Below are 20,497 nucleotides of genomic sequence, written 5' to 3'. Positions count from 1 at the left end.
CTCTCAAACTCCCTCCTAGCGAGCTCCCCTAACTGCCTGGCCGCTGTTTCTCGGACGGTCGGGGTGGAGCCGGATTCTAAGAGAGAGACTAGGCGGTCAAGCCTGCCAGGTCGGGTTGGGTCGATTATGTTATCGTATCAGGACATATGTCGTGTGTGGGATGGGGAGAGGGTATGTTATGGTTTGGGGGGTCAGATTGTGAGGTTGATACGATGTAGTGAGGTTTACAGCGTTGAGCAGGAGGTCCGGCGTCGTCATGATCGTCGTTGTCGTCCATGCATAAAAGACGGTATAGTATGATATGGGTGTGTTGTCGATACGTGGAAGGGTAACCCAAACGGCACGAGTATGTTGTCGCGTTGTCGAGATCATGGTAGAAGTCCAGACGATCAGACGAGTTGAGCGGCGAGCGGATAGGCAGGTGGAAAGAATAGAAGGACGAGTGAATAGGATAGAAGGTGTATAATTCAGTGGTCAGCCTTCATGTTTAAGAGGTATGGGATGATCGAGAGCTCGAGCGGCATCGTGAAGTAGATCTTCCCCTCTTCACGATGGTTTGTGCTCGTCGTGCTCGTCATTTCAACGACACCCGAAATTGCTCGACGACCTCGTTCCAACCCCTAAGAACCCTCTCAAGCGATGACCGGGACGTACCTGGACGACATCCTAAACTCCCACTGCAGCTGTTGTAGGGCTAGGTCGATAACCTTTCTCAATTTCAATCTCGAAGATGATGACGATGTTCAAGCATCGTCTCGCTCTGGATGATTACGCGTTGTTCGAGTAGAATGCTATATTCTATCGTCGTTGTTGCCTATATATATATATATACATAATCGACCGTGGACCCCCATCCCCATCCTCGACCTGACCTGTGTCTTTATGAAAAAGACCCTCGAGGTATATATATCTTTTACCTTTCCAGGTCGTCAAAGGGGGGCATCGGTGGTCGCGAGTCGAGGTATATGAGGGAAATTCAACGTTCGCGTCAGAGAGGAAGGGAGAGGGTTGATCGGCCAAATTCGCCAGGAAGGGCGGCGGACATCCAGATGCTAAGTTGTCCGCTTCACAGAATCGCTATTCTCTGGACGGATCTTGTCGGGGGGCTTCACGCGTTCCCGCTAGAAATGTGTGAACGCCAAGGATGCGTCCCTCGTGATCTGCTTACATAAGCAAGGACTTTCGCTATCAACACCTCCTTCCTGGCCATTTCTAGCGAAAATCCGTCAACTCTGCTACCAAAAACACGGCAAATTGCGTGAGATTTCCCCTTGTTCTTTTTCCATTTCTAGCGGAAAAGAGATGCTTTGACATTCACAACAATCGACATCTATTCAACCCCTATGCGATTGACCTGACAACCTCGACACCTGACACCCTTAGAGTCCATCCAGCAGCGAACCCACCAGGTATCAATCTATACGATCTATACGTCTTGCCATGGCACATCAGACCCGATGCACGGCCACAACCCACTAGGACCTTCCTCCCACCCGAACCTCCCTTCACCACCACTACCACTACCACTATCAGCATCTTCGACAACATCTTCAAGTAGCTCGAACAAGATGCCTACGATGACCACTTCAAACTCGAATTCAGGTTCAGGTTCGAGGTTGTTGAAAAAGCTGAATAGCAACTCGTCTGATAAATGGGGGGACGATACTCCATCCACCCCCACCTCCACCTCGAACCCTGCCTCTTCGTCTACGTTTACGTCCTCTCGAGCTGCATCAGGATCGGGGACCGGGATGAAGTTAGGAGCTAAAGCTGGGGTGGGGGCGACGGGGATCAGGCCGTTAGCGGTTCCCTCAAACTCTACCTCGAACTCCAGCACGACCTCCAGCACGAACATGACTTCGAGGCCGGGTAACAGCTCGCAAGGACAAGGTCGGAAGACGCAAGAGAGCACCGGGTGGGGTTCTTCGCCCGATCGGTGAGTTTTTTCTTTCTCCCTCGACCCTTTCTTTGCGTGGTTCGTTCGTTGTGTATGCGTAGAGTCTGCTGAAAACGATGCTGGTTTCTGTTCTCTTCTGTATCTTGCTCGTCTTATGGGATGCTCTGTGATGCTCGATGCGATGATGGTGATGGTGATGGTGATGGTGATGGGATCGCAGACCGCGTACGATAGGTCTAAGACCTACTCATACTCATCATCATGGATCTGGATCTGGACATCCTGGAGCTGCTCGACATTCACAATCTCGGTCATCTCAACCGCAATTCCAGCCCCTCTCACAACTCTCTCAACCTACCTCATCTCAGTCCCAATCACAACGATCTCCACGGAAATCCCGAAATCATGACCGGCAATTCTCTCACCGTGGGTCTTCCCCCATTCCTATACCCCCATCGTCATCCCAACCAGAACAAGAAGAGATCTATTCTCAACCTTCTCCTCCGCCCAAGAGTCGGTCGCAGTTCGATGCCATGCGTCGGCTTCGGCAACAACAGCATCGACAGGAAAGTCAAGGTGGGCTCGATTCGACCGAGCAGGAGAGAAACATGGAGTTGGAGAGGGAGGCAGAGAGGAAGAGGGAGCGGTCGAACCCTTTCCCACCGGCCAGATCCTTAGAGGCGGTTTATAGCGGATCGTCTGAGATTGGGATTACTAGGGCGGATGATGGGCTGTCCCATGAGATGAAGATGGGTCGACAAACGGGAGAAATGGATTCGGGCTTGGGGTCAGGGTCGAAGGGATCTGAGATGGAGATAGGGGTAAATAGGAATGAGAATGGGAATGGGGTGTTGACCTGGTCAGCAGTAGAGTCGGTCGACGTGGATATGGAAGAAAGAGACAATGCGGCTTTGAAGTCGAAGGGAGTTTCGGCATCGATACCGGTAACAACACCAGAGACGGCACCGACAACGATATCAAAACCTACCAACGCCCCATCCATACCCCCACAGAGAACTGCTTCCATCTCGTCCCGCTCAACGACCCCTACAACCAACCCGCAATCACAGACGTACAACCGAAAACCACAAACGCCCGAAGAGATGGCTCTAGCAAAAGAAAAGAGGCGGGCGGCGATGTTGGCGGCTATGAACGGGTCTTCTTCCACCGCACCAGCGGGTGGTAGTGCGAGTTCGAGTATGGCTTCGGTCTCGATGTCGAGTTTGCCGGTAGGGGCGGGATGGAGCGTACCGGATGATCCGGCTGGAGCTGGGACGGGGTCTAGCTATAATGCGGGCGGTAGTGTTAGTGCCACTGCCACCGCGAGCACCAGCACGAGTACGAGTGGGATTGGAGGGAAGAGAAGTTTGGAAAGAGGTGGGACGCCTTCCGTTGCTGGGTCTGCGTCGGGATCGGGGTTGATGCCTTGGGAGCCGAGTAGCTTGACGTGAGTTTCACATGATCCATTCTGTCTTGTCGTGATCGCAAAGCTGATTCGACATTCATTGATATGTCTAGCACGGCATCTAAGATCTCCCTCCCACCCCTCACCACCGCCCGAGGTGCCAACACTGACGCTACCCTCAACATCCGGCAAAAAGTCATCCTCTCCTCCGAACAGCGCAATGTGCTCAACATGGTCGTCGATCAGGGCCGATCGGTCTTTTTCACCGGATCGGCAGGGACGGGGAAGTCGGTCCTTTTGAGAGAGATTATTAGGGCTTTGAAAAAGAAATGGGCGGGCAAGGGGGATGCTGTGGCGGTCACGGCGAGTACGGGGATCGCGGCTTGTAATATCGGTGGGATCACGATACACAGCTTCGGAGGTGAGTCCAGACGACTCGTGGATGCGTCATCAAGACGAAGGTTGAGCAAACCTTGATTGATTAGGAATCGGACTGGGTGCGGAGACTCCGGAAAAGCTCTGCCAGAATATCAGGAAGAACAAGAAGGCTCTGAGCCGATGGACGAGGACGCAGGTGTTGATCATGGATGAAGGTGAGTTGGCAATTTGGTCGTCGGCGGAGGTTGTTATCCTGAATTCTGTCGCTTTCGCTTTCGTTTCGCTCGCGCAGTATCGATGGTGGATGGTGACTTGTTCGACAAGCTGTCCAAGATTGGGGGGATCTTGCGGCGGAAACCCGATCGACCGTTCGGTGGCATTCAGGTGAGGCTCGACTGCAATCGCCGCTTGCGACTGTAAGAGCGTTGCTGATCCAGCATACACGTGATTGCGCTTGTCAGATCGTGGTAACGGGCGACTTTTTCCAACTCCCGCCCGTGACGAAGCACAACAAATCGCCAACGTTCGCCTTTGAAGCGCTCACGTGGGGCGAGACCGTCTCTGCCAGCGTCAACCTGACCAAGGTCTTCAGGCAACGTGATCAGACGTTTGTCGACATGCTCAACGAGATGAGATTTGGGCGGATGAGTACGGCCTCGATTGAGAGGTTTGCGGCGTTGAAGAGAGAGGTTTTCTATAACGACGGGATCGAGCCGACCGAGTTGTGAGTCGGTGGGCCGCCTTGTCTCAAGTCCATCAAGGTTTGTGAACTGAAACCCTACGATCGCTACCAGATTCCCTCGACGAGACGACGTAGAGCGGGCGAATCAGACGAGGTTACACCAGTTGAGGAGCGAGACGTGGACGTACAAGGCAGTCGATGTAGGTCGGAATCGTGACTCTTTCGCAAGCACTTTAAGAGCTGACGAACGCGCGACAGGGCCCTGGAGGACCGACAGAGCAGCGAGACAAGATCCTCGCCAACTTCATGGCAGCAGACCGCATCATCCTGAAAAAAGACGCTCAGGTCATGCTCATCAAAAACGTCGACGAGACGCTCGTCAACGGGTCTATGGGCAAGGTTATAGGGTTTTGCGAGCGACATCTATATAGGGAAGACACTACAGGGAGATGGGTGGGAGTGCCGATGGACCAGGATACAGACGAAGATTCGGTGGGCGAGGATGGCGCGCCCAGAAAGAAACGAAAGACGAGCGCGGCTGTCAAGGCCAACGGGGAGAAGCTCCCCGTTGTCTCATTCAGGATGCCTGGAGGTCAGTCGTCGACGCATCGAGGTCTGTCAGCCCCGTTGCCCCCTGCTCATAGCCTTTACCTCTCGACACCGCCAGGCGGAACCCGCGACGTGATTGTCGAAAAGGACACGTTCAAGACGGAACTGCCGAACGGAGAGATTCAGGCGTCGCGATTGCAGTTGCCGTTGATCCTGGCTTGGGCGATGAGCATTCACAAGTCGCAGGGTCAAAGTAAGTTGACAACGCCTGAGATGTGAAGACGCATCGCTGACTGGCTCGATCGTCTCACAGCACTGGACCGCGTCAAGGTCGATCTCGGCAGGGTGTTCGAGAAGGGTCAGGCCTATGTCGCTTTGTCCCGTGCAACCTCACTCGAAGGGCTACAAGTGACTGGATTCAATGCCGCCAAGGTGAGCACAGATCCTATATTTGATCGTTTCTATGCCGCTAAAGATCCTTCATACCCGCCGCAGGTCATGGCACACCCGAAAGTTACCACCTGGTCACAAAACCTGGTCACTTATGAATGAATGACAGCTGTCTGACAAAGAACTGATTACAACGCATCACGAACGCTCAAGCATATTCCATTATGAACATCATAGAGGAGCACGCTCCCAACTGTATACAACCAGAAAAATGCACTCATTGTCCGTGACAAGATCCCAAGAATATCATGACAAGAAATTTCTACCCCCCTGCGATTTCATCAGTCCTCGTCGCTCGAAGAAGCGAACCCCGTTTCGATCTTGGGCGGCCTGCGACGTACACAAGATCGCTTCAAACGAGTTATTCTTGACCCTTAGTAGACATGCGAACTCACTTTCGGATACCCGGCTGAATCTTGCTCATCCCGGCCGCCATATTTCCCCTAGTCGGTACCCCTCCCGACTGACTGCTCGCCCTCGCCTGTTGTTGCTGCGACAATGTCAACTTGCCCGCATACCCGCCCTTGAGAGCCGAATTCTCTTGGGCAAGTTGTCTGTTCTCCATCTGCGTCAATGGGGAGCGTCAGCTTCAAACTTTCGACAAAGAATCTTTTGCGAAGAGGGAATAGGAGTCCCACACGAACCTTGAGCATCTGGACCTCTTTCACCATCATCAAATAGTCCTCATACGTAGGATCGTTCTTGACGCCCGAACCTCGTCGTAACATCCCCGATACCTGTCCGTCCTGGCTCGACCCCGCGGGGATCTGTAGTTGTGTCTGAGATGATGACAAGGTCGGGACGTGTCCTGCCGAGGTGGGCGGAGTGCAAGAGGGAAGGGGACGGGTCTTCTTTTCCTCGATGGCGAGTAGTTGGGTAGAAGTACGGTTGTATTCGGTGATCATCTATAATTTCGATCAGCACACGCGTGAATCTTCCTGTTAACGCAGAACGGATGCATGGCCCGTGACTGCAGGACTGACCTTACATCCCACATCCCACCATCCCTTCAACCCTTCTTCTCCCCACGTGCACCCAGACCCAACTGCCCCCGACTTTGGTGCGCCGCCACCAAGATCGAGATCCGAAGCTGGAATGGGGAGGGCGAACTGACACCCGACAATCTGGGGCGGGACATTGCCCGGTCCTTCTCGAGTTCGAGTTCGCGCTTGACTCTGAGTTTGAGTCTGGGTTTGGGTTGCAGATTGAACCTGGGTGGAAGGATAGTCGATGATCACCTGTAAACGTCAAAGGAGCGCGAAAATCACAAAGCGCGGGGAAAGGACCTGGTCAGCTCACCGTATCCCGCCGACTTTCAGTGATCGAAGTGGTTTCCCGGAGGAAGGGGATCGATATATGACGAGCACCGAAGATGGTCGAGATCGGGAGAGACCTACCTTGATATCACACTCGCGTTCACGCTCCGTTCCCGACCTCGGTCCATCTCCCGCGAGAGGATCGTTCGGGACGACCTCGACCCTAACGAACGCTTCCAAGATGGCCTTCCTGATACTCTGAGGCGTATGCGGGGATTGAACCTGCACCATCCCATTCCATTTCGTATCATATTGTACCACAACGTATCATGAGGCGAAGCGAGGCGAGGCGAGGCAAGGCGAGATAAAGTGAGGTGTGAGATGAAGTATCATTAGTTGTCATGGATCAGCTTGAGGCAAGACGATCCCGGAGAAGGGAAAGCGAGACGCTCATACAAAAGGGGAAAGAGGAGAAGGAACGAGGTCACAAGACAGAAAGACTGACCTTGCTCAACCTGAGATATCCTTTCCAAAGCCCAACCTTCGTCTCTTTCACTTTCAAGACCGCCTTCTGTCTGATAGCGTGGCCGTCGTTCTCGTCGTCGATGGTGATATCCTCATCCCCATCCTCATCCTCATCCTCGTCCTCATCTTCATTTCCTTCTCCACCTTCTTCATCGTCATGATCGCTATCTTCTTCGAGCTCCGTCTCACTCCCACTCCCATTCCCATTCCCACGTCCTAATTCCACATCCAATCCGATGGCATCATGCTGGTACCGAGCGGATTGTAATTCGATGTCCACTTCCGACCCTGCTGGGTCGCCTGATCGTTTCCTCTTCAGACCTCCTCTACTCCTACCACCTTGTACTGGTTGTAAAGTAACAGCATCTTCCTGCTTGATAGCCGATCTTGTTCTGGTTGTTCGACGTACGGTTTGTACGGTACGTACATCCGTACTTGCTTCGACTTCCACCTTCTTCCGAGTAGCTGGTCTCTCCTTATCCGTCTTGACTTTCAACAGCTGTCCTCTCCCAGAATCAGACTTCTGCTTCATCTTGACCTTCTCGTCCTCCCGCTGCGAACGCCCCGCATCCCGATCTACCTCGACCTCGACCTCGACCATCCCATAGACACGGAACTTGACCCATTTGCCCGTCTCGTCCACAAAAGTATGCAGTGCCCATTTATCTCTACCATCTTTCGGACCTGATTGTTCGGTGGTACTGCCGTTAAGAGGTCGCGAGGTCTGAGTGTGGATGACCTGATAGACATCGTTCAAAGGATGTGATTGTGATTTGAGATCGGGTTGGTCGATTCTCTGTGTCCGGCTAGGTCCCGATAGACTCTGGGTAGAGGGACGTGGCTGTTGTTGTGATTGTGGTTGTGAAGCAAGAGGTTTAGGAGGAGGTCGTACTTTTGAAGTCGAAGGTGCTGGTGGTGGGATCATCGAGCCTTTGTTTCGAGCATGGACATGTGGTTGTTTGTTATCGAGGTGTTTGTCTTTATCGTTCCGGGCGAGTTTGGTATCGATGTCGATGTCGATGTTGTCGGAGGAGGACGGTTTACGGGATGGAAGGGAACGGAGCATCCTCGTCAGCCTCCTGTGTGGTCTGTGGTTGGGTGAGAGGAGATCAGTAGTGTTGGGAAAAGGATGTCGATATCATCAAAGTATCATCAAAGGGTTGTTCAACTGTTTCCTCTTTCGGTCGCGTCACCATCTCAAGTCGCGTCACGTCGAGTAGAACGTCATTAAACATCCTCCTCGCATAGCAGTAGATGGGGTGGCAAAAAAACATGGACGAGCAATCGCGACACCAAATCCCTGGCGGCCTTGAGCCTATGAGTACATGGGATTTGAAGAAGATTTTGGGGCTTTCTGTGTCGTCGCTCGGTGATCTGACTCCTGCTAGATTTTCCGCTCGATCGAAATCGACCAAAAAGAAGGCCAAATTAAATTATCAGTAAAGATGCCGGTGCCGACGGCCAATGTATGGATGGGCTTTTGTACTACGGATATCTCACCATGACCATTGAATCGAGCCTCTCACATGCTACAGTCAGAATCGGGTTCCAACAATGGTGAGTAGCCTGTAGCTACAAAACCAGATCGTTCTGCTTTATTATCCCGATTCCAGTAGACGGGTTACCTCTCACCTTATTCTCCCCATTCTTATGTATGACTAGGTCACCGTTAAAGCACTATGTTCGAGGTTAGGTTTCGAGGTGGGCGACTCGTCATTGTATCGTATATATTCTGTTTGTCCGACTGCTATTCGTATTTACTTTGGGTGTTTGCTAGGCTGCGATCGAAGAGCAAGCGGAGAAGGCGATGTGGTATCACGCCATATGATGGGATCACAGTATGCTCCTTTGCCGTCACTCGTGATCTCCTAAAATGGAAAGATTCCTGAGACTGAGTGAGTCTGCGCCTATGTTTCGAGTACAGCCATGGTCCGTCGGCGTGCAACCAGGAGCGCTCTTGACGAGCTGTTTTCACTAGTTTAGCGTATTTCGTCAGGTGACGATCGAAATCGATTCGTATCAGAAAGGAACATTTGCGTCACGCAAGATGACGACTGAAGAATCATAATCAAGCTTTGCCGGCGATCATCATCGATTTTGATGTACTTGTCATATCACGTACCCTCTTGGTAAAGATCATCTTCTATGCTGTTTTCCATGCAAACTATACAACAGTGATCGATGAAACATCTTGCAGCAAGATACCACTCCAAGCACCCAAACGGACAATCTTAGGGAACGCTCTAGTGGCGAATGCAAATGTGCATTTTTCGCTTTACCGCCACCGGCTTCAAGGTTAAGAGCTTCCTTTGTCACATTGCATCATCTCACGGTTTTGCGACGTACCGGCCAGAGCGTAGCTACCATGAATTATTGTTCTATGTATTTTCTGTTGGTTGCATCGCATACAATAGCGTCTCCTGGTGATCTGCCCAGCTTTTTGCGGTTCATCGGCTGAAGCGTCTTGACGATTAGCTGAACATGTCCGTCAGTTGATGAGCTACTACAGCTGTACTTTGTCGTCACATGACACCTTGTTGCAGTTCCCTTCATCGTGTGACTGGCTGTGTCGAGAAGCGACAAGATTGCGCCATATACGCTCGTGATACGACGTGCTGCCTCGTCATTCACAGGGGTCACCTGATACTTTGTTACCTCTCCTTTGTTGTGGTATCGCGAGAAGCAGCGTTTGTACGCGGAGGCTGGCTACCAGGAAGAGGGTATAAGGCAGGTTGTAGTTGATGGTCAACTCGATTATTCTAGTGTTCTGATATTCCAATAACTTTACATCACCCGATCCCTTCACTCCAGCAATTTCGATCACACGTTCACCAACAGCTCAACTTGACCACCAAAATGACCAATGTACCTGAACTTACTTTTGAGGCAGCTAAACCTACTTGTAAGGCAGGGGATGACCGTCTCTCGGCACTCGGCCATTCCTTCGAATTCGGCCATACCTTCGAGCCGACTGACGACCATCTCAGGCGAGCGCTCGCACAGCCAAGCTTTCACATACATGTGGAAAAGCAGGGGAAACGAACGCATGGATGGGTGAGATGGTGGCCTGCGAAGTTTGATGGCCGTACGGCATTTGTGGCCAAGTCTTCAAACCCACCCACTGACAGTTCAGTTGAAGAAGAAGAGCGATACGATCCGAATTGTTGTTTCAATTACAAACCTGTCACCCTGGAGCGATTGGCCGAACTCTTTGGTCAATTTGGTCAAGAGATTCCGGATTGGATGGATCGAAGTTTCACCACTTTGGACAGAGCAGTCTTGCGGAATACGAGCCGCAAACTGAAAGAGGTTCAGGTCAGTACCCTCATTGTTCATCTGCAGAGCTTTACATCAACATGATCGTTCACAAACTAAGCGTTTGGGTTTGTATCGTTCAGTGCGACACGAAGACTCGCTCGGGTATAGATTCGATCAAGGACATGATCGACGACTTGGCTGCGGCCAACGAAGAGGACATCGAAACCGTCAATTCTTGGTTGGGAACAGGAATGTCGGGCTTCCGAAGCCAGATCATGACCATGCTTGATGAGTGCATTCGGGAAGGCAAAAGTTCCACCACAAGCGCTAGTCAGCAGGGATCGCAGGAGGACGAGCCCATATCGGAGTACGTGCTTGTACACAGACAAGCGGATCAGTGAACGTTGTAGAGCGACAAGCTATCTCTCGCGCTCTTGCCATTTACATACAGTCGGATTATTATTGTTACGTCTCATGCGATGGAGCGCGAATAGTAGATCTCCTGTGTTGTAGTTTTCCTGTCAAGATACATGCTCAGATTCGGACGCTGGATTTGCATCAGCAGTGCGGGCATTCGCTGGACGACTCTCGAGAGCCATCCGATTCGCCTGCTGATGTCTGTGACACATCGCTCGAACACATCGCTGTCGTCGTGACGACGCTTCATTTGCCTGCTCATATATGGTCAAGCTTTAGGCGGGCTGCAACAGTCGCACCAATGGTCGAATCGAAACGCCTCGGTCATGACGTATTGGATGTTTTCTTGACGGTCCTCACTAGTCACACCGTCACACGAGACAATTCTCAGAACCGATCGCTCTACAGCCGTTTCGACGTATCACTCGAGGGACTCGCGCTACTCCGAGCAGATTCAGCGTGATGAGATGTGGCTCGTCCCCGTCATACAATCTTCACCCCTCGTTCGAACCCGCCCAGCCATCTTGACTGTAGTCTCCTTTTCCCCGTACCTCTGGATATGTGTGGCGCTTCCTGCTAGACCATCAGCTATACAACACTCCCAGTCCGTTCATAGTTGATTCAGAACTTTTCCGTTCGACTCGATCCAGTTTGTCACTGGCTTATCACTCTCCCCCTTGAAACGCACAGACTAAGGTCGAACCGAGTTCCGCATATCTTCCCTTTCGATACAAATCGACTTTCTTCTTAACTTCTCAGCGAGGAAAACGCCCAGTCAGCCGGTACCCTCACGCGATCTTGGGCCCCGTTCCAGATGTCAATCCCCGAGATTCTCATTTATATGTTCCACGACTTGCCCCTTCACTACAAATCTTACGTTGCTACACCTTATCACCTCCGACTCGTCTGTAGATCCGGTTCCGGATTCAAGTCATGTCTAGCTGAGCGAGGCAACGAATTCCTATACATGCCGTCGACCGCAATTATGACGCAAACGAAGGCAGTCGAGATCAGCCCAAGAGGTTCGTGAACGACAAAGACCGAGGTGTTGAAAAGAGAAAGAGAAAGAGAAAGAGAGAAAGAGGAAAACAGAACCAGGACTGACCTTCTCCAACTTGCCGACGATGTTCTTGAAACTGTCTACTTGTTTGTAACAGTCGAGCGGTTGGGTGGGGTTGTTCCTGTTTTGACGGTTTGGTGTTGTCGAGTGATCAGGGTGAGACGCAAGAGCAAGAGAGAGACCAGAAGCCGGGATTAGTACCAGTGATAGTCGAGGCGGACGTGGTAGAAGACATGGGGGCGAGAAGATAGGTAAGGAAGAAAGAGAGTGTGTGGGACGAAGAAGAACGAAGGAAGGAGAAGAGCTTGAGGATGAAGGAAAAGAAATGATGGACCGGAGGTGATAGCAGAATGACGACCAGACTCACAAATAACACTGAACCAACCCTTTCCTCCCTTCCTCGACCTCCGAGCTCTCCCCCTTTTGTCCCAGCGCACCCGCCCGCTTGCCCATCATCCTCTCGACCTTTTCCCTGACGACCTCCAAGTCCCGGCTCAACACCACCGAATTCAAGCTCTTCGCCTCTCCATCTTTCCCAGTGGACTTGTCCAGGTTCTCTTTTTCCAAGGCGGAAGAGATGGATGAGAGGATCTGGGCTTCTTCTGAACGGAGTTTTTGGACTTCGGCTTGTAGACGGGAGAGGATGACGGGGTCGTGGTGGTTAGAAGAGGAAGAGGAGGACTCGGAGGATGAAGAGGTGAGTTGGGTAAGGAGAGAAGGAGCGAACTGTACGATCAAAGAGCAACAGAGGTATAGTCAGCGGGTTTGCAGTTGTAGTTGTAATTGTACTCGACCAGAAGATGTTCGTTAACGGCAGGCCGGAGCTCACCTGGACCGAGGTCGACGGCTCTTGAGGCCTGATGACCTGTTCGACGGGAGCTACGGTCGAGTTTGTGGATTGAGAGTTACCCATGGCGTCGAATAGGAGCTGAGTCTATGTCGGCGGTCTAGCACGGGGATGAGATGGTCGTCGAGGATAATGGGTCCGATTGATAGGTTCGACTTAGGTCGGTACGTGCACAAGGCCAGAGTGGTCGATCGTTCTCCTCTTTTTGCTGACAAATCACAAAATCTCGGATCCGAAACAACAGTAGCAAAATGAGCAGAGTTTGGGATATGTCCGGCGAAGCCGAACGACCGCATATCGCCTCAGAGGGGTTCGAATCCGAAAGAACATGCAGGCCTTGACATTCTTGCTGAGCCTTGCGATCTTTCTCTATAGGCTGAACATCAAAGGGCTGCCCGTGAAGATATGAAGGTAAGCATCGGACGCAAGATCCGCGCCGAGTCGTGCGCGTCGAAAGAAAGCAAGCCAAAAGGCAAGTTCGAGTCGATGAAATCGACTTTGTCAGCCTACGCTTAGGCCTCTTCTCTGCGCTGAAAGGTCCTTTACATATATGGTTTTCAAGGTAATCGATCCGCCTACTTGTCATGTAGCTTCATGTCAACGCGGCAACACCGCGCCCAATCGATCGTTCTTGATCAACAAAAGCTTGCTGATGACCGAACCAGCCAACTCCCAACAGTCCGTTTTCCAATACTCCTTCTCTTGAATCTTCGCTGCGAGAAAGAAGGTCTCCTGTACCAACATCGAATTGAGAGATCGGTTTCATTTTTTTTGATCATGAGGGAAAACACAAATCATCGTGGATTTGATGCATTCTTTGCAAGGCTATATTCATAAGTTATTAATCATACGTATCGTATTGCCTTTTCCAGATGAGACCATGCATCTTGACCGGGACGCGGAACTCATCCTGAGCTATTGTACAGAGCGATGCAAGCATACACGCTGGTCTACACACTGACTGCTATCTGTAAGTCGCGGGATTGTTTCAGAGAGAATCACGTATCGAGACGCTGCGGTCTTATATGGCAACATCCCTAGTCTTGATGCGCGGAGGAATTGTTCGTTGAGGTGGGAAAAATCAATTGATACCCTCTTATCTCCTCTACTTGATCTTTGGGCGACAAGGACTGGGAAGGTACAGATGATCAAGCGGGGATTCGACTCTGGAGAGTTCACGACTGTACGACGTCTGACATGACCACGTCGCTTGGCTGAAGCTGACTTCCCTGCGACCGGTCTCCACTGCGAAGTGAGTACCTTGTAGCTGTCGACGGCTCAGTCTTGGGAACAGTCGCAGAAGGTTCGGTTGCGCTTGTAGCAAACCTGCGGACAAGATCCATCAAATCTTCGCGATGCGCCACTATCCCTGTAGCGAAGCTGGCATCTACCTCTTCGATGCTTAATCCCTGCTCGTCCGCGTACCTGGTAAGAATATCTGTCAAGGCGATTTCACTCTGCAGCTTGTTCTAGACAGTCCAGATGAGGAACCTAGTATATGAGCTCGTATGTCGACTGAAATCGGCATTGGGTGACTCACTGGTGTGGCCCCAATGATCTCCTTGTCCAAGTCGTTGAGTCTTTCATCGATCCACTCAGGGATTGCCTCCATCGACAGACGCACCATCCGATTCACATCGACCTTGACCAGGGATTGATCGAGGGTATCATATGACGCCCAAGGACAGAGCTTGAAGACCGAGATCTCGGGACTGTAGCGTTCTTGTGTGACTCGGCGTCGTTCTTGATGCCATTGATAGTGATCGTGAGTTTCCCCGTTGTCAAACGACACTAGTAGCTCTCGTTGCTGGAGCGCTTTCCTCAAGAACCCGTTGTCTTTCGCCTTGTAGTTGAGTTTGATCAGGATGTTTCCAGTGGACATGTTTGGTGGACGAGGGAAGTTTGCTGTGGCAAAGAAACGAGGCGACTATGTGGTCGAGGGGTAACATCTCGTTTGGCATCATCAGGTCAACATTGTAATACCCAAGTAATATGCCCTTTATACTCGCAGAAAGGTTCCCTGCCAGCTATAGTGAACGCGACCTTACGACATGAAACAAAGGATGCAAGCAGAGTATCAGGTAATTGGGACTGATTATGTGATAAATCTATATCATCACCTGACGAACCTCTATGATGATGTGTCACACCACATCATCAAGTGCCATCACGACGGGGAAGGGACACAAAGGAAGCCGTTCAAGTGAGATGACAACACATCTACGGCGCGCGGCGAGAATGGCGCTTGAGCAAAGTTTGCCACCACTGGAACTCAGCGCCTGTCGATTGACAGCTCTGTCTACTGTCAGGACAGAAGCGCTTGTACTAGGACGTCGGGATGGTCACCGTTTCCTCGTTGCGGATGATCATGCTATGCTATTGTTAACTCCCAGCTGACCGGACGGTCAGCAGACGCTTTTGAGGGTTCTCAAGTCGTCATGTAGCGACATATTAACCTCCTTTTAAGGGTATGACGACGATCTCAGTCATCTGACGGCGATCCATCCGAACACATGATTGGTAGATTAATGACGTGCGAGGCAATTCATGGCATTCTGAGAGCTCGGTTCTTTGCAGTTACGATCGTTCTCCATCCTCGCGGAAGCGTCGCTCGGCGGTGCCAGGAATCGCGCTGCTGCCGTGGTTCCGCTGCATCCAACGTTGGCGTAATCAGGTTCTCTGACAATTCACCTGCAAGCCTGGGTGCTGGAAGATAATGTTTAGAGCTTAGCATTTGAAGTAGTGAGAGGTGTTTTGCTTACTTGTATGCGTTATGGCGCGACACTGGAACACAGGACATTTAATAGATCTCACGGAATCGATTGCAGAAGGCGTTGATGGTTCTTCCTTGCGTTAACGCTGTGGTGCCGAGCGAGGTGCATTTGGCCCCGTGATCGAATGGGCGCAGCATCGCGTTCCTTTGATCAAATCGGTATCTCTTCACATTGTCCTTGACTTGCCAAGTGTATAAATTTACCACCTCAACCTTGGATATAAGTGGCCTTTACGAGTATCCCCTTACCGATATCGCTTCAGCAATACCAAACGTCTTACGAGATGATTAACGATCAGACTTCCTCAGGCGAAGAGACCGTCTCGACGTTCAAATTGTCACTGCTTGGGCGGATTCTGTTTGGGAAAGATGGTCGTCAGACTTACTGCTTCAAACCCTTGGTCGATCCTGCGAATCAATATTATTTTGCCGACCTGTTCAAAACCTCAGACTTCGAGATCGTCAACGACTACGTAAGAGACAACAATGGGGAGACTCAGGTATGCAGATGGGATTCGGCATCAGCATGCGGTCAAATATTCCGCTTGACCGTTCGTTGTCAAGGGGTTTCCTAGCGGTCTGACGACGATGCTTCATGATCGATACAGCCACAAAGAAGTGGTACATGTGGAAACCATCAGCAGTGCCTTCGCTGATAGGGAACAGCAAGACGACATGCCAGGGTGGGTATACACACGCATTAAGTCTAACCGTGAAAAGAACCTTTGGAGATTGCACAACGAACGACGCCGCTGCGGGAATAGATACGTAAGTCGTGATGGCTTAGGGACTCAAGAGGGTCAAACACGGACCATTCGAGTGGCTGAATCCCATGCACAATGGTGTGAACAGGAAAAATTCGATCAGTACCCCTATCACATTTCTACGTGCGATGCGAAGGATTGGTTGCGCAATGGCTCGCTTCCCCACGAGAGGTTCGATTGGGTATCTCATGATGCTTCTTGCGCGTCACCGGCGGCAACGCGTATATCAGCAAGGGCTGATGATACGGATATCGCCACATCTGGACTATGTTCTATTCGCTCGTACTTCAGCCGCGGCCGCATTAAGCTTGGAAGCAAGCAATTACCTGTTTCTGACGATTTTCACGTCGACCACGCAGTCCGCTAAAATGAAGACGGGGGATTGAAGATAGCATGGAAGGACCGAATGATCAATCGGCGTATTTGTACAGTTTTGCGACATTTGAAAAGGCGTAACGGACAGTATAGCTCTGCTTCTCGTTGTCTCTTGTTTACGTTCGACATTTCGAGGGCAACGGCATTGTACCATTAGCTTTCTTTTTGAAATTTAGGATGATATACATGACATCCCTGAAGAGTCCTCCGAACTGACTCAAGGCGTGATTGAGAACACATCATACAGTTGAAAATCTAGCGTGGGCCGTCATGTCCCAAGATGTGAGCGTCGAGCTTGCATTTGCCACCTTGAAACCTGAAACGTTGCCACGTGTTATCAGAGACGGATCCTTACGCGCTTGCAATTACCATCAGGTCATCAGCTGACGACGTGTGCGCCAGGCGCAGCAACGGTCACCGTAAGATATGAAGTTCCGAGTGCTGACGTGCTGGGAACCTATCCTCCTCTCATTCGCGTCGGTCTATAGCTTTCTGTGCAGGTGACCACCGGTTGCCCGAACACGTGTAGGCCAGGTGTCCAAACGGCTCACCAGCTGACTCTGTCTGGTACGGAATACGACTTACCAGATAATCGGCACGAGGCCAAGTGTCGCCTAGCTCTGGAGGGTCGAGGAGAAACAACAAAGGAGTCGCCGGCGCCATTCAATCATGACAGATAGAGCCCTCTTGCTCAGCTGCATGCCATACGCTGCCCAGGCTACAGTATAGGAGGCGATGGCGAGCGAAGTCGACATTACGTGGTGCAGGATGTTAGCAATATTGCTCTCCTTACATGGTCTGAAACGACAAGGAGCTCATCGTGCTTCCCAGTAAGCATATAATACCTGGTCTCCAAGTAAGCCTTGAACCTGGCTGCAATCGTTCGTGGACTCCCATTCCGGTCGACAAACCCAAAACGATAGTTCTTGGGAACCATGGCGTCTCAGCAAGGTTATCCCTCTGATCCTCCTCCCAGCTACGAGATTTCGCTTCAGCCGATTCTTGAGCTCAACGCATCGCCGACTGATGACAAGGACATGATCGCATCGATCAAGAGGAAGAAATTCTGTATCAAACTCGGAAAGCAGAGGAAGTATTACGAATGGTTTCTGGAGGGTACAAATATATGTTCAAGTGTGTTCAAAGCGCGGGTTGCCGGTACATTCACTGGCAGCGGCTCGCTGGAGGTTCGGACTCGCCAGAATGTCAACTTTGTATTTGCTTCTATGAACGAGGACATGCCGCAGTGGTTCTACTCGGCTGTAGATGAGAGGGAACCGGAGAACCTCAGATTCTACCGCAAACAGAACGAGGATTGCCGCCTGGCCCACGGTTATGTGAGTCCTTATAACCTCGAGGCTGAGGTGTATCTCCGAAGGATATAGAAAGCTCAAGAAACACCGATTTACATACCCCTAGGCTCCTTTACCCAAATGGACGGCAGCTCTGGATGTGGCAACAATCGCCTTCCCTGAGAAGCTCGACCTCCTCTTCGCCACATCCGGCTTCTCTACGAATGAAAGCGACGTGGTCGACCGCCTTACACGGGAGTGCGGTTCGCAGTCAAACAGCGCCGCTTTCGCAGCCTTACAGCAGATGTCAATCGGAACGGATCAGCCAGACGGTACCTACATGACGGCCTCTGCGGAAACGTCCAACAGCAAATCAAGCCAGTCCAACGGTTGTTTTTCTGGCTTGAGGAGCCGATGGAAAAGGTCTCGCGGGGTCTAGCGCAGGTCCAGTCCTGGAAGATCTTTGCGCTCCTAAGCGGTTGCTTAGCCCTCTTTGCGGACTTGGATGGTTTGTTGTCAATCAGATTGTCTTGTTGTATACCAGTATTTCAAAAAAGTTGGCGCTATTCCTGAGACTACTGTGCCGCGATTACCTTGGCTATAGGTTTCGATATCAATACCACGTGATAGCGCGAGGAACGAAGGCTATTCACTTGTTTCCTAAAGACAGAACGGAGACTGATAAGCCCAATCTCTCGTCCGAGTAAGATGGACGACAGGTAAGGCTTAAACTCGGTATGATGTGACTTGCTGAGAGACGAGCCGTGAAACCGTATGAGCCCACAAGTTTGAAGGAGACAATATTGATCAGATCGCTCCTTCGCCTTGCTACGAGGACGGGAAATGTCTGTTGCGAAACGGTAATATGATTAGGCAAATTTATCTTGCTTCACGCTGGACAAATACAGATTTTTGACTTTTACCATCGTCAAAATCTTTGGGTCCGTCTTCCACTTCTTGACCACAGCTTCGACCTCCAACATGTCAACTGAACTACTTACTGATATGGGTTATCATGCGTGAGAGCATCGATGGATGTTGTGGTAAATTCGCCAATTCGGCACCGGTCGCGCTTATGTGAGCGGTTCACATCGCGCTCGTAGCCAAAGTCATGTCGTATGAAGACGTACATACTGAAATACTGTCGTCTGATCATGGCGTGCTGAACTCTTAAACCATGTAGGTCTTTGTCAATTGTGCAGCTTCAAGGTCGAATCGCCGTTACGGTACTGCTTGATCGGATGCAGGCCAAGTCTGAACATATTGATCAGATGTGACTAGCTTGTAGAAGAGAGGATGGCTGCGGTTATCGAGCGTTTCACCGAAAACAGTCGCCTGATACTTGAAGAGTGGTTTCGGGGTAACTACAAAGGAGTTCACACCGATGGAGTTCTTGACCTAGCGGAGCATTCCCCTGCCCCCTCTGCTCAGCTAGCTAATCCCCTTTATCGTACTTGAGATTGGTAAACGCCTTCGGCGATGCTTCCTTTCACCAAACAGAATAGCAAGGGGCAAGATATGCTTCTCAGGGGTATGACTCAGTCATACTTATAGGTGATCTGGAATACCCGTGGAAATCCGGCGTTTGTTCGAAATCTCCCATCACTTACCGTATTAGCCAAAGTCAAAAAGGGCAAAAAATGCACGCCGCTTATCACGCTGAATCTCGGGAACTCACAAAAATCGAGTTGCTTGAAAAGAAGTCATTCCGACTCGAACAGAACCTGGAAGGGAAGCTATATCATCAGGACCACGAATGGGTTTTAGACAGCCATACCGAAATATACACATGCGTAATCTCATGGAAGTTTCCGATGGTAGATTTCCAGGTGAATCCCATGCATCTCTCCGATGTCAACGCAGCATTTGCCAAAAAGGAACGAGACATGCCGCAGTGGATATACTCTGACCTGAAACCGGATCGACGGAGGTACTGGTGGATCCAGAACGGCGATCTTCAGAAACGCCTCTTCGAGGTGAGTGATATAGTGCAGCAGGCGATACTTCAGGAATTCTCACCTGCGTTGCTTGGGCGTTACATAGGCAATGCTACCGGTTTTTATTGCTTATGAGAGGGAGCAGACGACGGCTGCCTCTTTGAGAGAAGAGTCTTTGAAAGCAGACTCCTCAGTCAACACGCATGATCGAGCCGATCCTTCAGAATCTAGTGGAGCCTCGACCGGAGCAGGAACCTTGGACGGTCCAAGAGGATCTCAGGCGTGTTCAGACTTCTAGCGATTCTTGTGAAGGTGTAAAGCTAGGGCTGTCTCGGAGTGTCTCGGTCAATTATTTTTGGGGGTCGAGAGCTTTAGGGAATGATGGATTCGGCAGTCTTCAAGGTGTTTGTCGTTGTGTCACCAGTGTCCATCCAGATACCATGTAATAATGTTGACTGCCAGGAGGCGTCGAAACATGATCAGGTGACATTGTGATCGTCCGAGCCCATCGAGATATGATGATCCAAGAAAAAAATTCGTGACTCTATAGAATTTCGACCACTCAGCAAAGCGAAATCGCGAGCCATTCGGGTCTTCGAGACTGATCAGCTGCATACGAATCGTTCGAGTAT

At 50.9% G+C, this 20,497-nt stretch overlaps 7 protein-coding genes across 7 annotated transcripts; 5 read left to right on the top strand and 2 right to left on the bottom strand.

Moving 5' to 3' along the window:
* Positions 1-4,620: 4,620 nt before the first annotated feature.
* HD553DRAFT_66962 (uncharacterized protein) lies at positions 4,621-5,389 on the top strand. The gene has a single exon (XM_046184401.1). It carries the CDS (start codon positions 4,669-4,671, stop codon positions 5,188-5,190), a length of 522 nt encoding a protein of 173 aa, XP_046035084.1. The 5' UTR covers positions 4,621-4,668; the 3' UTR covers positions 5,191-5,389.
* Positions 5,323-8,260, bottom strand: HD553DRAFT_314248 (uncharacterized protein). Its single transcript, XM_046180332.1, has 6 exons — positions 7,123-8,260; positions 6,759-6,899; positions 6,345-6,599; positions 6,006-6,266; positions 5,757-5,926; positions 5,323-5,691 (listed from the first exon to the last, which is right to left on the bottom strand). Exons 1-6 carry the CDS (start codon positions 8,206-8,208, stop codon positions 5,643-5,645), a joined length of 1,962 nt encoding a protein of 653 aa, XP_046035083.1. The 5' UTR covers positions 8,209-8,260; the 3' UTR covers positions 5,323-5,642.
* Positions 8,261-9,998: 1,738 nt separating this feature from the next.
* Positions 9,999-10,801, top strand: HD553DRAFT_351114 (uncharacterized protein; the record flags this gene model as incomplete). Its single annotated transcript, XM_046183590.1, has 2 exons — positions 9,999-10,457; positions 10,541-10,801. 2 exons carry the CDS (start codon positions 9,999-10,001, stop codon positions 10,799-10,801), a joined length of 720 nt encoding a protein of 239 aa, XP_046035082.1.
* Positions 10,802-11,634: 833 nt separating this feature from the next.
* Positions 11,635-12,859, bottom strand: HD553DRAFT_314245 (uncharacterized protein). The gene is made up of 4 exons (XM_046180331.1): positions 12,707-12,859; positions 12,245-12,603; positions 11,923-11,998; positions 11,635-11,778 (listed from the first exon to the last, which is right to left on the bottom strand). The coding sequence occupies exons 1-4, from the start codon at positions 12,788-12,790 to the stop codon at positions 11,755-11,757; spliced, it is 543 nt and encodes a 180-aa protein (XP_046035081.1). The 5' UTR covers positions 12,791-12,859; the 3' UTR covers positions 11,635-11,754.
* A 2,922-nt stretch (positions 12,860-15,781) lies between these two features.
* HD553DRAFT_325035 (uncharacterized protein) lies at positions 15,782-16,628 on the top strand (the record flags this gene model as incomplete). Its single annotated transcript, XM_046181557.1, has 3 exons — positions 15,782-15,997; positions 16,062-16,265; positions 16,350-16,628. 3 exons carry the CDS (start codon positions 15,782-15,784, stop codon positions 16,626-16,628), a joined length of 699 nt encoding a protein of 232 aa, XP_046035080.1.
* A 943-nt stretch (positions 16,629-17,571) lies between these two features.
* Positions 17,572-18,367, top strand: HD553DRAFT_325034 (uncharacterized protein; the record flags this gene model as incomplete). Its single annotated transcript, XM_046181556.1, has 2 exons — positions 17,572-17,973; positions 18,056-18,367. 2 exons carry the CDS (start codon positions 17,572-17,574, stop codon positions 18,365-18,367), a joined length of 714 nt encoding a protein of 237 aa, XP_046035079.1.
* Positions 18,368-18,943: 576 nt separating this feature from the next.
* Positions 18,944-20,163, top strand: HD553DRAFT_325033 (uncharacterized protein; the record flags this gene model as incomplete). The annotated part of the gene is made up of 5 exons (XM_046181555.1): positions 18,944-19,005; positions 19,112-19,154; positions 19,210-19,288; positions 19,483-19,904; positions 19,972-20,163. The coding sequence occupies 5 exons, from the start codon at positions 18,944-18,946 to the stop codon at positions 20,161-20,163; spliced, it is 798 nt and encodes a 265-aa protein (XP_046035078.1).
* Positions 20,164-20,497: the final 334 nt, after the last annotated feature.

The sequence above is a fragment of the Filobasidium floriforme genome (genome assembly GCF_021052385.1).
Source record: "Filobasidium floriforme strain CBS 6241 chromosome Unknown HD553scaffold_16, whole genome shotgun sequence".
In the NCBI taxonomy this organism is placed as follows: Eukaryota; Fungi; Basidiomycota; class Tremellomycetes; order Filobasidiales; family Filobasidiaceae; genus Filobasidium; species Filobasidium floriforme.
The sequence above is the reverse complement of the archived record's forward strand: the minus strand, read 5'-3'. Positions and strand labels throughout refer to the sequence as shown.

Coding starts and splice junctions, on each gene's coding strand:
- HD553DRAFT_66962 (XM_046184401.1), top strand. CDS start 4,669: ATGGCAGCAGACCGCATCATCCTGAAAAAAGACGCTCAGGTCATGCTC.
- HD553DRAFT_314248 (XM_046180332.1), bottom strand. CDS start 8,208: ATGCTCCGTTCCCTTCCATCCCGTAAACCGTCCTCCTCCGACAACATC. Junction 6,600..6,758: donor AACGCGAGTGTGATATCAAG/GTAGGTCTCTCC, acceptor TGACGTTTACAG/GTGATCATCGACTATCCTTC. Junction 5,927..6,005: donor AAGAGGTCCAGATGCTCAAG/GTTCGTGTGGGA, acceptor CCATTGACGCAG/ATGGAGAACAGACAACTTGC.
- HD553DRAFT_314245 (XM_046180331.1), bottom strand. CDS start 12,790: ATGGGTAACTCTCAATCCACAAACTCGACCGTAGCTCCCGTCGAACAG. Junction 12,604..12,706: donor AGCCGTCGACCTCGGTCCAG/GTGAGCTCCGGC, acceptor TTGATCGTACAG/TTCGCTCCTTCTCTCCTTAC. Junction 11,999..12,244: donor GGGTTGGTTCAGTGTTATTT/GTGAGTCTGGTC, acceptor CCGTCAAAACAG/GAACAACCCCACCCAACCGC.